The sequence below is a fragment of the Orycteropus afer genome, unplaced genomic scaffold, assembly GCF_000298275.1.
Source record: "Orycteropus afer afer isolate SDZICR_OR568_19922 unplaced genomic scaffold, OryAfe1.0 scaffold00188, whole genome shotgun sequence".
NCBI classification, from domain to species: Eukaryota; Metazoa; Chordata; class Mammalia; order Tubulidentata; family Orycteropodidae; genus Orycteropus; species Orycteropus afer.
Genome location: NW_006921775.1, coordinates 1977038 through 1990532, shown reverse-complemented (window position 1 = coordinate 1990532; position 13495 = coordinate 1977038). Strand labels below are relative to the sequence as shown.

The window sequence follows — 13495 nt, the reverse complement described above, 5'->3', positions numbered from 1 at the left end:
CTTCTGTAGTGATACTGCCTTGGAAACCGAAGGGAGGGGTCGCTATGCGTCGGGTCCAACTCCACGGCACATAACAACAACAACAACAAGAGAAGTGAGGTGTATGTGTTTGTGGGGGTTGGGGAGGGGTGGGCTCTGACTTTGCAGTACTAAATCCACGTTTCTTAAGTGCCATCATTAGTGTTCGTTCTTGGTAACAGTAGCTTTGACTTGTAATTTGTAGGCTTGATGCTTGCCTAGAACTCTTGATCAGAACTGGACGACTGCCAGAAGCTGCCTTCCTGGCCCGAACTTACCTACCCAGTCAGGTTTCAAGGTACATCTTTTAATATTAGGGAGAAATTTTAATTAAAAACAGAGCAAACTTATTTAGACTCTCTTTTGTTCCATGATATCTACAGGGTAGTGAAACTTTGGAGAGAGAATCTCTCAAAAGTCAACCAGAAAGCTGCAGAATCCCTTGCAGATCCAACAGAGTATGAAAACCTCTTCCCTGGATTAAAAGAAGCCTTTGTGGTTGAAGAATGGGTGAAGGAAACACATGCTGATCTGTGGCCAGCCAAACAATACCCCCTAGTCACGGTGAGTGGCTGGCTTCATTTAGTGTGACTGCAAGGTCTAACTGCATTGTTTACCATGCCAGGTCTTGAACAGAGTGAAAGGCATTCTTGTTGGGTTAAGTGCAAATATCTGAGATTTAGGGCAAATTCAGATATACTATGATTTCAGAGTATTTCTGAATATTTTTGATAGCCAAATGAAGAAAGAAATGTTATGGAAGAAGCAAAAGGCTTCCAGCCCTCAAGACCTACAGCCCAACAGGTCAGTAGAAAACAGTATGTGAATTCCTTAATGTAACTTGAGAAGTATTATTGATTTTAAATAACCATTTCCCACTTTTCCTGATCATTCTTCCCTTGTTGGGGGAGGGGGCTATATTTAAAATTCCTGAACAAATTCCTTTGTCTTCCTATGTCCATCTGGAATTTCAGGAACTTGATGGGAAGCCTGCCTCTCCCACTCCAATCATAGTGGCCTCTCACACAACTAGCAAAGAAGAGAAGGTAGGTCTGACACCATGCCCAAACCTCCCATCCAAGTGCTTCCCACCTGCTTCCTTCCACATCCACATGGATGGCTACAGGGAGTCCAGGCCTCCCAAGTCTGGTGCTGCAGTCAGCTCCAGGGCAGGGGCTTTGAAATGGGAAGATGCTCTTTTTGACTATTAAAGTTTCAATTCTCATTTTGGATTTCAACCACAGATGAATTTTCTTTAATATAGTGTGTAACTTCATTGCCCTCTTTGCTTTGCAGAGTTTACTTGAACTGGAAGTAGATTTGGATAATTTGGAATTAGAAGATATTGATACAACAGACATCAATCTTGATGAAGATATTTTGTATGACTGAACTTCACGTTTCCCATTTACCCAACTAAATAGATCATTATTATGTATGGGTGTTGATCTTCACTTTGACCACAGTGCTCTGGACTAAGAAAAACTCATTAGGTTTTTATATGCAGAACCGTGGACCACTGGGAACAGAACATCCTCGCTGTCTAAAGGAGTTTTATGCACAACATTTAAATCACCATGTTTTCGTTGGTAACTAAAATGTAACTAAAATAGATATGGGCTTTGATTTTTTTTCGTATTGTCATTAGACCATATCTCCTAAAATCTTTTGAATTCCTCACAATGCTTTTATTTCCTTTCTAAATGAAAACAGGCTTCTGGTTTTAGCCAAGAGCACCCTAGTTTGGGCTGCTGAGTCAACACTGTCTGTCACCTTATCTCATCTAGGGATCAGTCCACACTCTTTTCTTTGGATAGCTAAATTCGTATTTTCAAATAGCATCAATCAATCACATCATTCTTAGAACTGAGTAACTTTATCACAATTCTCTAAATCCCTTTTCTGGATTTGTTTATCACTTCATTCCTTCAGCATGTCAGACTGCCTAGCATGGGTTCTTGTGTCTGGCCTTGGCTTTGTCTAGTAGGTCCCCATTTCTGAAATCAGTGAAACTCCAGCTCCTAACGTACTGTCCAAACTACCTACTGGCCTACTTCGTAACACAGAAAGGCACAGTGTTTTTTCTTTCTTTTTACTGTGCACTTACCTAACATGATTGAAGAATTCGTGCCCAGGCACGCATGTGTATTTCTCAATTATTCTGGTAGCTTACAAAAATGGTAGGGTAACATATTTTTCTTTGTATTTCTGTTAGAGGTGCTGTCTAGAACTTAGAAAACAGTACAAATCAGTACCTTTTAATCTGGACATTTTTAAACATTTGGTTCAAGATTAACAAAGAGAAATCTTATCAGTAATTAGTAAAATGAAATTTACTTAAAAATCCTTTCAGGAAGCGGCAGAATGGCTAAGGGCTGCATCTTGATACGCCTGCAGTGTTAATTCTACATAGGCCCCATTCTGGGCTTCTGTTTTTGCAAAGACCTGTTTAAATTAAAAAAGGAAAGAAAAAACGTTTTAAAGCAACAGAACATATGCTATAAAGTTTTCAGTTTTGAGACATTTCTGTAATAATAAAAGTCCCAGTTTAAAAAATCTTCCAAGGTTCACAATAATATTTTTCTGATTATCAAATAATAAACATGTACTACATAGAAAAACAGGATCCAACCAACACAGTTCAAGTAATACTAATTTAAAATCCCAGAACTGTCTTAATATGGCTGTCATCTCTTTCAGCCTGTTTTCAGAAAAAATTAGTAATTAAGTTTGAGAGAAATCAGAATGAGAATTAGCAAACCAATTTTTCACTTAAAGCAATGTTTTCTCCAAAATCATTTTGCCTCATCTGGCCTATAGAGAAAATCATAATTAGTATTGCAGTTTCTCTGTACTACTACTTGGGTGTCATCAGTATCATTTTAATCTTTAAAAATCCTTATAACTGCTTTTGCAATACACAAAAACTGGGACAGAAGCCAGTTCCACAAAACCAAGCCTAGTCTGATCACTGGGAGAGATGAAATTTTACAATGACATCCAGTTCCCTCCCTGAAAAATAATCATCTCCATTCTCAACATTTAGAGAAATCTGTCTAAGTCGTGCTTTTGAGAGGTATGCAGTTTCAAATTGATAATGCAGCTAAAGCTTGGAAACATACAAGCACCACACTTCCTGAGGCCTGCTCGCTTCCCCCATGGGAGTGTGCCCACCACTGGGCCGGGCTGCACACATGGAGAGCAGGGGACCTGAGCACCTCCCATGCTGCCCCCAGCCTGCCAATGCTCCCAGGAACAGGGTGACTGCTTCCATACCCCCACCAGACTTCTTGCAGCTATAGCTGCAGCACCACCCCCTACTTGAGTGTCTTCCCCCACCCCTACCCCATCTTTCTGTTATCCAGGCTGAAGAAATATGGAGGCACTAATTACAAATGTAGAATTCACAAATTCTATGGGGTTACCATTAAATAGGACCAGCTTCTGAATTCTTCCCAACTCAATTACTACCTAACAGCCAATGTGAAAAAAAGACCCTTTACCTTAACTAAGTTTAATCCCTCAGCAGCCTGCTCTTTGGCCTCTTGAGCTGACTGGCCATCTGGATGCACCATGTGATAGAGCTGGACGAGGCTGATGGCATCATCGGCTCTAGGAGAGAGAGGGCTTACTATTAGTGAAGAATTTTCTTCATTTGTTTCATGGTCCCACAGATTATGTGCCAATTTAAAACTAAATTGCATTACAAACTTTCTTCAGGACAAAGGGAAAATAAAGGCGTCTATTTCATTTTCTCAAAAGCAATTTCAGTAAAGTTGGCTAGTTTAGGCCTCACCCTATCTCAATGAGGCAGGTAGGGCAGGCAGGCAGTACCCAACATATGAAAGGGAATATATTCCAAATATGACTATTCTTAGAGATAGGGCATCGTTTTCTCACATAAATAGCATTCCAACTGGTGGATGACCCTGGCCAGGCTCCTTCACTGTGCAGTGTTCATTTCAGAGGGCAGAAATATACCTTCATCCCCCAAAGGAGGTTGGTGGTCATGGGGATGCTCAATGTGACTTGTCTTTAGGTGCATTAGCAGTGACATCTCCAGCAAGAAAAGAAAAAGTCAGTATTCTGACTTCATGGATAAATACCTCTGATGCCTCTACAAGCCTCCCAGGACTCCAAGGAAAGACACCCATGCCATTTGACCATTCACAGTAAGCCATTAGTTAATAATTAGCATCCTGAGTGGTCACTGGGATCTTAAAAGTTTGCAAGTGGCCATCTAGATGCAACCTCTGGATGAGGTCTCTCCTCATCCAGAGCAAAGAAGAATGAAGAAAACCAAAGACGCATAGAAATAATTAGTCCAAGGGACTGGTATACCATGTGATCCTCAGCCTATACAACTATGGGACCAGACCTAGATGGTACCTGGCTACTACTGTCAACCACTCAGGGGGATCTATGTAGGAGATCCTGGATAGAGAGGGAGAACAATGTGGAACAAAACTCAAAATCATTTTTTAAAAAAAAATGCGAGGAGGGGACCCACGTTTGCTGGTTTGACAGACACTGATGGAACTACTGAGACTATGGCCCCTAACTGCCTTTCAGGTCTGGAATTGAACCCACTCCTGTGGCTTCCAGCCAAACAAAAGATAAGCACGTGAGCTGAACATTTCCATTAGGAAGATACATTCCTTGAAGAGATCAATCATGGGAGAATAGAAGGGCTGTTTATATACAGGGAGACAGCTCAGGGTAGGAGTGCATGGGAGGGAAGAACACAGGGAAGAGGTAACTATGGGGAGGACGTGGGAGGGGAGCTGTTGCATTGTGGGAAATTATACTCAATGTTGAGACAAAGTGTATGTAAGCTGCTGTGTGGAATTTGCTCTGTAAACTTTCACCCAAATCACAATAAAAATTAAAAAAAAGAAAAAACTATCATCCTAGTGAAGCAAATGTGGAATTATACTCATCAGAAGGAAACTCAGCTCCCACATCAGCTATTAGCCCAAATTTAGTGTATACAATGATGTATAATAAAGGCAGGACAAAAATTCCAGTTTTCTGGTTTGTACCTTCCTATCATTTTGCTACCTTAAAGCCAGGCAGGAAGGACAAAAAAACCTTCCAAAATGCTCATGCCGTGGAGGCTCTGCTATGTACCCTTATTGAGTCAGCTGCTGGCTTCTAGCATAGGAGCTGGGGGTGAAGACACCCTAGTTCAGTGCTCCCCCAGCTGTCAACTATTCTGCATTCCCTGCTTTTAGGCTACCTGAGCTGGGGAATAAAAAGTGAAACAGCAGAGAATAGATAAAGAATTCCTCACAGTAACCTTAGAGAAACAGATATGTCATGTAAACCCAAGGCCCATCTACCCAAAAGGCCATGTCCTGGGACAACTGAGACACTAGAGCTGCTCGCACATAAACCCTTCTGCAGAGAAGGGGCTAGCCTAAAATGTTCATGACAAATGTGTTATTATAATCTAACAAAGTCCAATAAATATGGAACAAACTATCTCCCCAAATAAAAGGTAAAGGTAATCCTTTTTTGAGATTAGTCACATGGACCTGTAACTGGGTTTCGGTATGTCAGAATCACGTTTAGGGCTTCATTAACGTCATCCTAAAGTATATGGCTATGCCACACAGAACAATTTAGCCTCACACCAAAGACCATATTTGAAATTAAGAACAAATTTCTATTTTCAAAAAGATTTTACAAGGATCTCAATTCAAAACCATATTGGGACTTGAGTCTATAGCCTCCATGCAGTGGGGAAGTGCACCTCCAACTGTCAAGCCTGGCATCTGCAACAAACTCAAGAGTCCTATTCGTATTACCACAGGAAAGGCTGAGTATTCACTCAAACCTCCCTCCCAGGATGCAAATGAACTCCTTCAGGTGTAACCACTACATGTGACAATGAGAAATCCCATAGAACACACATTAATACATACACAGTATACAGTACAGAACAAAAGTCACTTAACTCTTTCAAGGAACCTAGCCAGTTAAGGCAACACAAAAGCAAAGACTGAGAAAAGTAGGCTATCCTGGAAGAAACAAACCTATGCACAAACTGAAGTTACATGAAAGCTAGTTTATCACTAGAAAATACAGTATTCATTGGAAAGAAAACAAGCTTAAAGACAGATTTACTGTTATGGTAGTAAGAATTATTCCTTTACTTATAGGATCATACTTACAAATCTCTCTGAATCTGGTCAATCAGCAAACCATCAATCTTTTTCTTATTTACAAAATACCAAGCCATTCCACCAAAGTGCCTAGTTGAGCGTAAAAGGTCATATTTTCCATGTTTATCTATATCTTCATAGGTCTGATGATGAACCTATCCATATAAAATGCAACTCTTCAGAAACATGAAAATAAAAAAAGCATCATTACTCAATATACACTTAATAGTATAAGTGCTCGAAGTGTCGGTAAAACCAGGTCTACTTAAAGCTGCCTCCACTATCGTTAATCAATAGCTACAATTTAGACCAAGCCTTAGGCATAGTGTCTAAGGCATTAACCTGCTAACCAGAAGGCTGACAGTTCAAACCCACCAGCCACTCCTCGAAAGGAACTGTGGGCAATCTATTTCCATAGTGATATCAATCTTGGAAACCCAAGGAAAGGTAGCTATGAGTTGGATCTGATTCAATGGCATGAGTTTGGTTTTTTTTTGGTTTTTAGACAACTCACCTTAGGTGGGAAGGAGGATTCTAAGAAGGAGTTGTTTGTCTAAACAATAGCAAATCTGTGCTTTCCCACTGTGGAAGTGTATAGCAGTCTAGAGCAAGTTATGCCAAACAATTACATCAATTACTTTTAAATACCTATCACATATCTATAACCCACTGCCACTGAGTCTCATAGGACCCTATAGGACAGAGAAGAAATGCCCCAGAGGGTTTCCAAGGGTGTAATCGTTATGGAAGCAGACTGCCACTTCTTTTTTCTGTGGAACAGCTGGTGAGTCTGAATGTCTGACCTGGTTAACAGCCAAGCACTTAACCACTGCACCACAAGGGCTCTTTTCATACACCTATGTTGTTGTTGTTATGTGCCATGGAGTCAGACTCGACTCATAGTGACTCCTCCTTGGGTTTCCGAGGCAGTATCACTATGGAAACATTGCCCCATCTTCCTTCCGAGGAGTTGCTGGTGGGTTTGAACTGCCAGCCTTCTGGTTAGCAGTCAAGTACCTTAGGCACTACGCCACCAGAGCTCACACACCTATAGACCACTGGAAATAATAGAGTACCATTACTTAGCCACTCCTCTTTCCCTCATTCCATCAACTATGCCCATTCCATCTTATTAACTGATATGTTCCTTCAGTTCTCGTTTCAGACTGATTTTCCTAAAGGAGGACACTGAGCAGGGCATTCCTCTGTTAAAAAGCTTGCAAAGATCTGATGAATTAAGTTCAGATTCCTCAGCCCAACATCTGAGGTCACCTGTGACATGGCCCCATCCACACTCCCAGCTTAATCTTAAATCACTTCTCTACATATACATTGCACATACAAGCAAACAGGACAACTGGCCACTTCTCAAACATACTGTTATTTTCTGCCTACTGTTCATACTGTTCCCTCTACTTGAAATCCTCTCCTAGCCCAACTCCACTTGCCATGATGTTTCCTGCCCTTTAGAACCCTGTCAAAGCCCCTATGAAGACTTTCCTAAGAGTACTCTGTAACCTTTCTTAGCACCCACCATTTTAGGCCTAAAGTGATAAATCAGCTCGACAACAATGGTAAACTTTCCTTGTCCCCTTCCTCATGATCACTTCTGGACTGCAAGCTTCTATATACAACACACCCTATCCTACTCCTCTTCATGGCATCACCTCCACCACCCACAATACCTTACACGTAGAAGGTACAAAATGAGTACCTATTCAACTGAATTATAAAATATACACATTGCATTCTGGCACATTTTAGTAATATTTGTTCCTATATACTAAGTTAAGTGAAAAGAGAATGGGCTTTGTCATTAACTCTGAGTCCCACCCCATCATTTACCAGCTGTGCAACTGTCAGCAAGCTACATCACTCTCGATAAGTTTAACGTCCCTCATCTTCAGCGCAAAGATTGTTGTGAGAATAAAACATGCATCAGATACACATTAGGTACTCATGAGTTGTTCAGGTATTTCCCTCCTTTTCCCCATGCCTCAATGGTTATAACCAAGCTCACTGTGCTAGATTTAAAATTTTTACTCATAATAATATGTAACCTTATGCTTTAAAAACTATAAAATATACTCACCTTGATATACTCAGAGGAATCTGGCTCAAACTGGGCAACGCATAGATTGAGGACATCAGCGTGCCAGTCCTGGCTATACATGGTCTAAAACCAGACAGCAGAGTTGCAATTAGGTAAGAATATGAAAGTGCAACACCTGCCCTGACACCACAACAGGTTCACCCACCCATGTACACACCACATCCACGGCCATCCAGTGGGAAGCAGAAAAACCATGGATGGGCTTTATAATTATCACAGCTGGATTCAAATCCTAGCTAAGCCAATTACAAGAGATACAGCCCTAGTTAAGTTACTTAATAGAAACGTTTATCTGTTTCCAAAACAAAAAACAAACTCAATGCCATCAAGTTGGACCCAACTCATAGCGACCCCTCCTTGGGATTCTGAGGCAGTATCACTACAGAAGTAGATCGCCCAACCTTCCTTCCAAGGGGTGGCTGGTGGGTTTGAACCGCCAGCCTTCTAGTTAGCAGTCACATGCCTTAGGCACTATGTCACCAGAGCTCCCCTATGCCACCAGAGTATTTATCAAGGTAAAATGCCAAACAGCACCAGAGTCAACAGGCTAACCAAAGAAACCATAACCACTGATCTGGACAGAGGAAATCAAAGTCACCTTACTTTAAGATTTTCTTCCTTGAAAATTATCGGTGTCAAAATTCTACGACCTTCTTTTGGGAAATAAATTTGTATCATCCGATCTCGTTCTTCCCAAGAGGCTTTGCGTAGTGTTCCACTTGGTTCTCTGACAACAATAAAACGCTCCTGAAATAGAAAATAATCAAGGATGAATTTGTGAGGACTTATTTTTAGTTCTAGTGTACCACTAAGTACCATAAGAATAATTTGCAATCAACAATATAAAATGCAACTGGGAGATACAAAATGCAATCACATGTACATAATTTCATTGGCAATTTTAAACCTCGAAGACTTCAAGGTTTGATACTTCCCTTCACTATCACTACTGTCTGTATAACGATCAGAAATCTAGAATGAAAGTATTTACTTAAGTGCTGACTATGGTGCTAATTTCAGTTCAATACATAAAACAGTTCCACTAAAAAGAAATGGACTGCGATTCATCTAAATCCATTTTACAGGAAAGAAGTACTATAAAATCTTTTCAAATTGTTTCACTTCCTCATCCCAAAGTCTTATCTACATATGATGTTTACTACTTTATGATCTACTTTTAATCCTTAGAATAAAAGGGACAAACCTAAGTGTGTGGAATCCTAATTCTGTACACATCTATGATTTTTCACATTGGCATTAGACATACATGTATCAGAGAGACATGTGTGGGACCACATGCTTCTGGTCTCTAGTCTTCCACTGTCAGCTCCCAGGCCACATCTATTATCCCTCAACTGGCAATTTACCATGTGCAAGATTCTTAAAACCCCTCAGGTATTGTTGTACAACTGGAAAACAGCAGAACTATGGATTACAATTATTTTTCCAACACCCAGAGTGATTTAACACAGCCTTGCACTTAGCAGATAATTGATACACATCTGATTGTTTAAATTAAACAAATGATAAGTCATTCAACTTTTCAGAGGTATAAAAGCCTCTGAATATGTTCTGAGGATGTTACAACTGAAACTTTTATCAAGTACTGCAAGTTGAATAGAAGGGGAAGGGGAAAAAAAGGCAAATGCCAAAATAACAAAATAACATGCTAATTTCTTTTCTCCCTTTAAGGTTATAAAATGCTACCATAAGCACCCTTCACAGCACTGCAGACATTATTAAAACAGTCAAAACACAAATTCTAATTAAGTGAACACTCTGTGAACTCTGCTCATTATGTCATTTATGCAAATGGATAGTGTACAGACATAGACACAGCTTGAATCATGTCTTCTAACCATGGTAAAACACTGATTAATATGGGGATGGTCCATCTCCCAGCCTAGCATTATGTAGCATTCTATTGCATGGTATGGGGAGGAACTATAAAAGACTTCTACTCTCTTTTGAACTTTTAAAGGCTGAAGCAGAAAACCAGTATATTTCTACAGTGCCAGAGTGTTATTTTGGAACTGGCAATCAAGTTAAGAAGAGCCAGAAAATAGAAACTACAAGAAACAGTGCTGTCTGAAAATTATATGGGGGAATATCTGCCATTCTTACTGCAAATTCTGGAAAATAAAGGTTGTCTTAGTTCTCCAGTGCTGCTATAATTAGAAATACCACAAGTGGATGGCTCTAACAAACAAGAATGTGTTCTTTAACAATTTATCAGGCTAGAAGTTCGAATTCAGACTGCTGGCTCTAAGGGCTAGGTGAAGGCCCCTCAACCTTGCACTTCAGCTCTACATTCTGCTGGAGCATCTCCTAACTCATGCAGCTGCTGGCTGCTGAGGCTGATGAATCCAAGGTTGGTAGGTAAAATGGTACAATCAGCAGGCAACATGACAGGCCACCATTTGTGGTTCAAGTCCACAAACAACCCCAAGATCAGCAGGCAACACGGCAGACCACTGGCTCAAGTCCAGGAACTGAAGATAAAGAGTTGGCCAAATGCAGGATCCAAAATGTACCAAAAAGCTCAACACTTTTCCCAATCCTTTTCCATAAGTAATGGAAGCAGGCTACATACATCCTAAAGGCAACTCCCTTCAATTACTTAGCGGCTCACAGCAGATTCCACCACAGAGATGATGACAATCTCATCATGAAGAATAACTACATCCAGCTGCCCAGCTGCTCAAAACCACAGCCCCACCAAGCTGACACAAAACCTTAACAACCACAAAAGTCCTTTGGGAAGTCTGAGATTTCCGGCATCATAGCAAAGTCACAGGAAAGAAACATTCCATATCCATAAAAGCTACAACCAAGAAAGTCGCTAGATGCTTAGATAGGACTCTCCTTTCTCCTACTGCCTTGAAGGTATTTCCATTTATGGTTTTAGGGTGTGTGTGCATCTGTCTGTATAGCCCTTGTTCTGTCTCAGCACACCTGTCTATTTCTTTGTAGTCAATTTGTCATATATTATGTCTATGATCTGTAGAAAAACAATAATAGGACATTGTGGGTGTGCTGGCCTGTATTCCTCTGCCTCCTTATACTGTTACTTACAGAATGATCTCACTCACGTCACAGGAATTCTGGTTTGGAAACACTGGAGAGAGCCAGGTCATGACATGACCCTCATCCATCAGACCCATCTCCACATTGTATTTCAAAGATCAGTTTGCTATTAGACATACTCACCCGGTGTGGTACATTATACGATATATCAGTAAACACGTATTTGGCCGTTTCTGTTCCTTCCAAAATCTTATCTTCAGCTAACACGTCATTTATTGGTACTCGTTCTTCCAGAACTGGTGGCATTTTTAATTGTACTTTAGCTGCTTCAATGGCCTGTCTTGTAGCCTAATGAGATAAAATATCTCTTAAGGAAAGCCACAAGGTTACAGAACCAAAAGGATCATTTGACAAAAGTAGATACTAATCAAACATGCTAAGAGTTGCAGAAAAGCAGCTGCAGCCACAGATCATTGATGAAAAGACAAACTTTGTCTGTGGTATAGCTGAGAGCACCCATGCAGCCTCAACTGTCAACAAAACAGAAAAAGAATGCACCTGAGACAGAGCCAGGCTCCAAAAACTGCTTGAAATAAAGCACACCATTTATTGGATGCTTACTCTGTCAGAAGTTGTTCCAATACTCTGAATGTATTTGCTCATTTAATACCCATGCTACCTACCCTATGAAGTAAGTGCTATCAAACATCTGTTTTATAGGGGTTTTGGGGGGGGGGGAATAGAAGCAAACAAATGTTAAATAAATTGCTAAGAAGTGAGAGCAAAAGGATCTGAACACAGGCAGCTCAACTCCAGCCATGCTCTTAACCACTGACTACGGTGCGTCCTGTTCTCTTAACTAACGGTGGTTAAGTCTGGAGAGTGAAAAGAAGACTTTCAGTCTTCACGTGATGTTATTGTTGTATGCCACTGAGTCAACTCTAACTCTTAGTGACCCTATTGGACAAAGCAGAACTGCCCCACAGGATTTCCAAGACTGTAATCTTTATGGGAACAGACTGCCACATCTTTCTCCCATGGAGTGGCTGGTGGGTTTGAACCACTCACCTTTCAGTTAGCAGCCAAGCACTTCAGCCCTGTACCACAAGGGCTCCCTCTTCATGTGATACACTATTGGATGTTTCAATGTTTTGCTATAACTCTAAATTACTTTTGAATTTGAAAATAAAAGCAATAATCCTCCACAGTCTTATATCAAAGCATTTTCCACAAGGTGTTCAGTAATTATGGCTACAGGAGGTCTCCAATGCCTGCTCTGTAGGATCTTGTAATCACACCAAACCTTCAGCCCCAACGTTCACAGCAGATGTTCAGATGTTTCTCTGGGAAGGAAGCTGAAGCAGGGAGGGGAAAGAATGCTCAGGCTGGTTTTGAGCAGAGAGGAGGCCTTGCGTGGACACCCACACCTGGCCTAGGTGTACCAGTCTGCCTAATTCTGGCATGTTCCCTGCTCCTCTCGGCCTGTCTGCTTTAAAATTCCTTCTTAGTTCTGTGCCTGGAACTTCCCCTCACTAATGCCTGTGGAAGAGCAGCTATGAGCACCTGAGAAGCCTCTGGCAATCTTGTTTAGCCTCTTCAAGAAAGGTATCCTACCAACATTCCTGCATTCACCTACCTCTTCCAACTGTGCCTGGGTCATCAGCTTATAGGTTGGGGGCTTCAGTTCTTGTACAGCTGGCTTAAAAATCTTCTGCAAATTCAAACCTGTTATCTTGATGAGTATGTTTTGGATGTCCTCATCCATAAATGCAGGTTTCTTGATCTCTGAGTTACCAGCTTCTGTTAAAAGGATTTTAGTAAATAAGAAGGTGTCAAAAATGACAAGCTAACAAAGCCCCTAAATAGAAAAGTTAACAATAAAGGCTACTAGCAAAATGTCTACTTCAGCACTGCATGATACTAGTATCTATGAGATTCATTCAACTAAAATTTACTAAGCATCCACTGTGATGAGAAGAGAGACACCATCCACTGTCATCGAGTTGATTCCAACTCACAGTGACCTTCCATAGGGCAGGGCAGAACTGCCCCGTAGAGTTTCCAAGGCTGTAAATCTTTCAGAAGCAGACTGCCCCATCTTCAACAGAGCCACTGGTGGTGAACTTTCAGTTAGCGGATGAGCACTTTAACCACCGAGCCACCACACACA

General features: G+C 40.9%; 2 protein-coding genes across 2 annotated transcripts in view; one reads left to right on the top strand and one right to left on the bottom strand.

Annotated features, from left to right (window-relative positions):
* COPB2 (COPI coat complex subunit beta 2) overlaps positions 1-1410 on the top strand; it is a 52121-nt gene extending 50711 nt beyond the window's left edge. The window contains exons 18-22 of the mRNA XM_042781868.1: positions 224-316; positions 402-582; positions 754-822; positions 993-1064; positions 1315-1410. Of these exons, the coding sequence (XP_042637802.1) occupies positions 224-316; positions 402-582; positions 754-822; positions 993-1064; positions 1315-1410 (511 nt within the window). The remainder of the gene's footprint in view (positions 1-223; positions 317-401; positions 583-753; positions 823-992; positions 1065-1314) is intronic.
* Positions 1411-2367: 957 nt separating this feature from the next.
* The window catches only part of MRPS22 (mitochondrial ribosomal protein S22), a 12642-nt gene continuing 1514 nt past the window's right edge, over positions 2368-13495 (bottom strand). Inside the window, exons 2-8 of the mRNA XM_007947509.2 lie at positions 12962-13125; positions 11509-11673; positions 8902-9045; positions 8278-8361; positions 6195-6340; positions 3522-3630; positions 2368-2463 (exon numbers count right to left, since the gene is read on the bottom strand). Of these exons, the coding sequence (XP_007945700.1) occupies positions 2368-2463; positions 3522-3630; positions 6195-6340; positions 8278-8361; positions 8902-9045; positions 11509-11673; positions 12962-13125 (908 nt within the window). The remainder of the gene's footprint in view (positions 2464-3521; positions 3631-6194; positions 6341-8277; positions 8362-8901; positions 9046-11508; positions 11674-12961; positions 13126-13495) is intronic.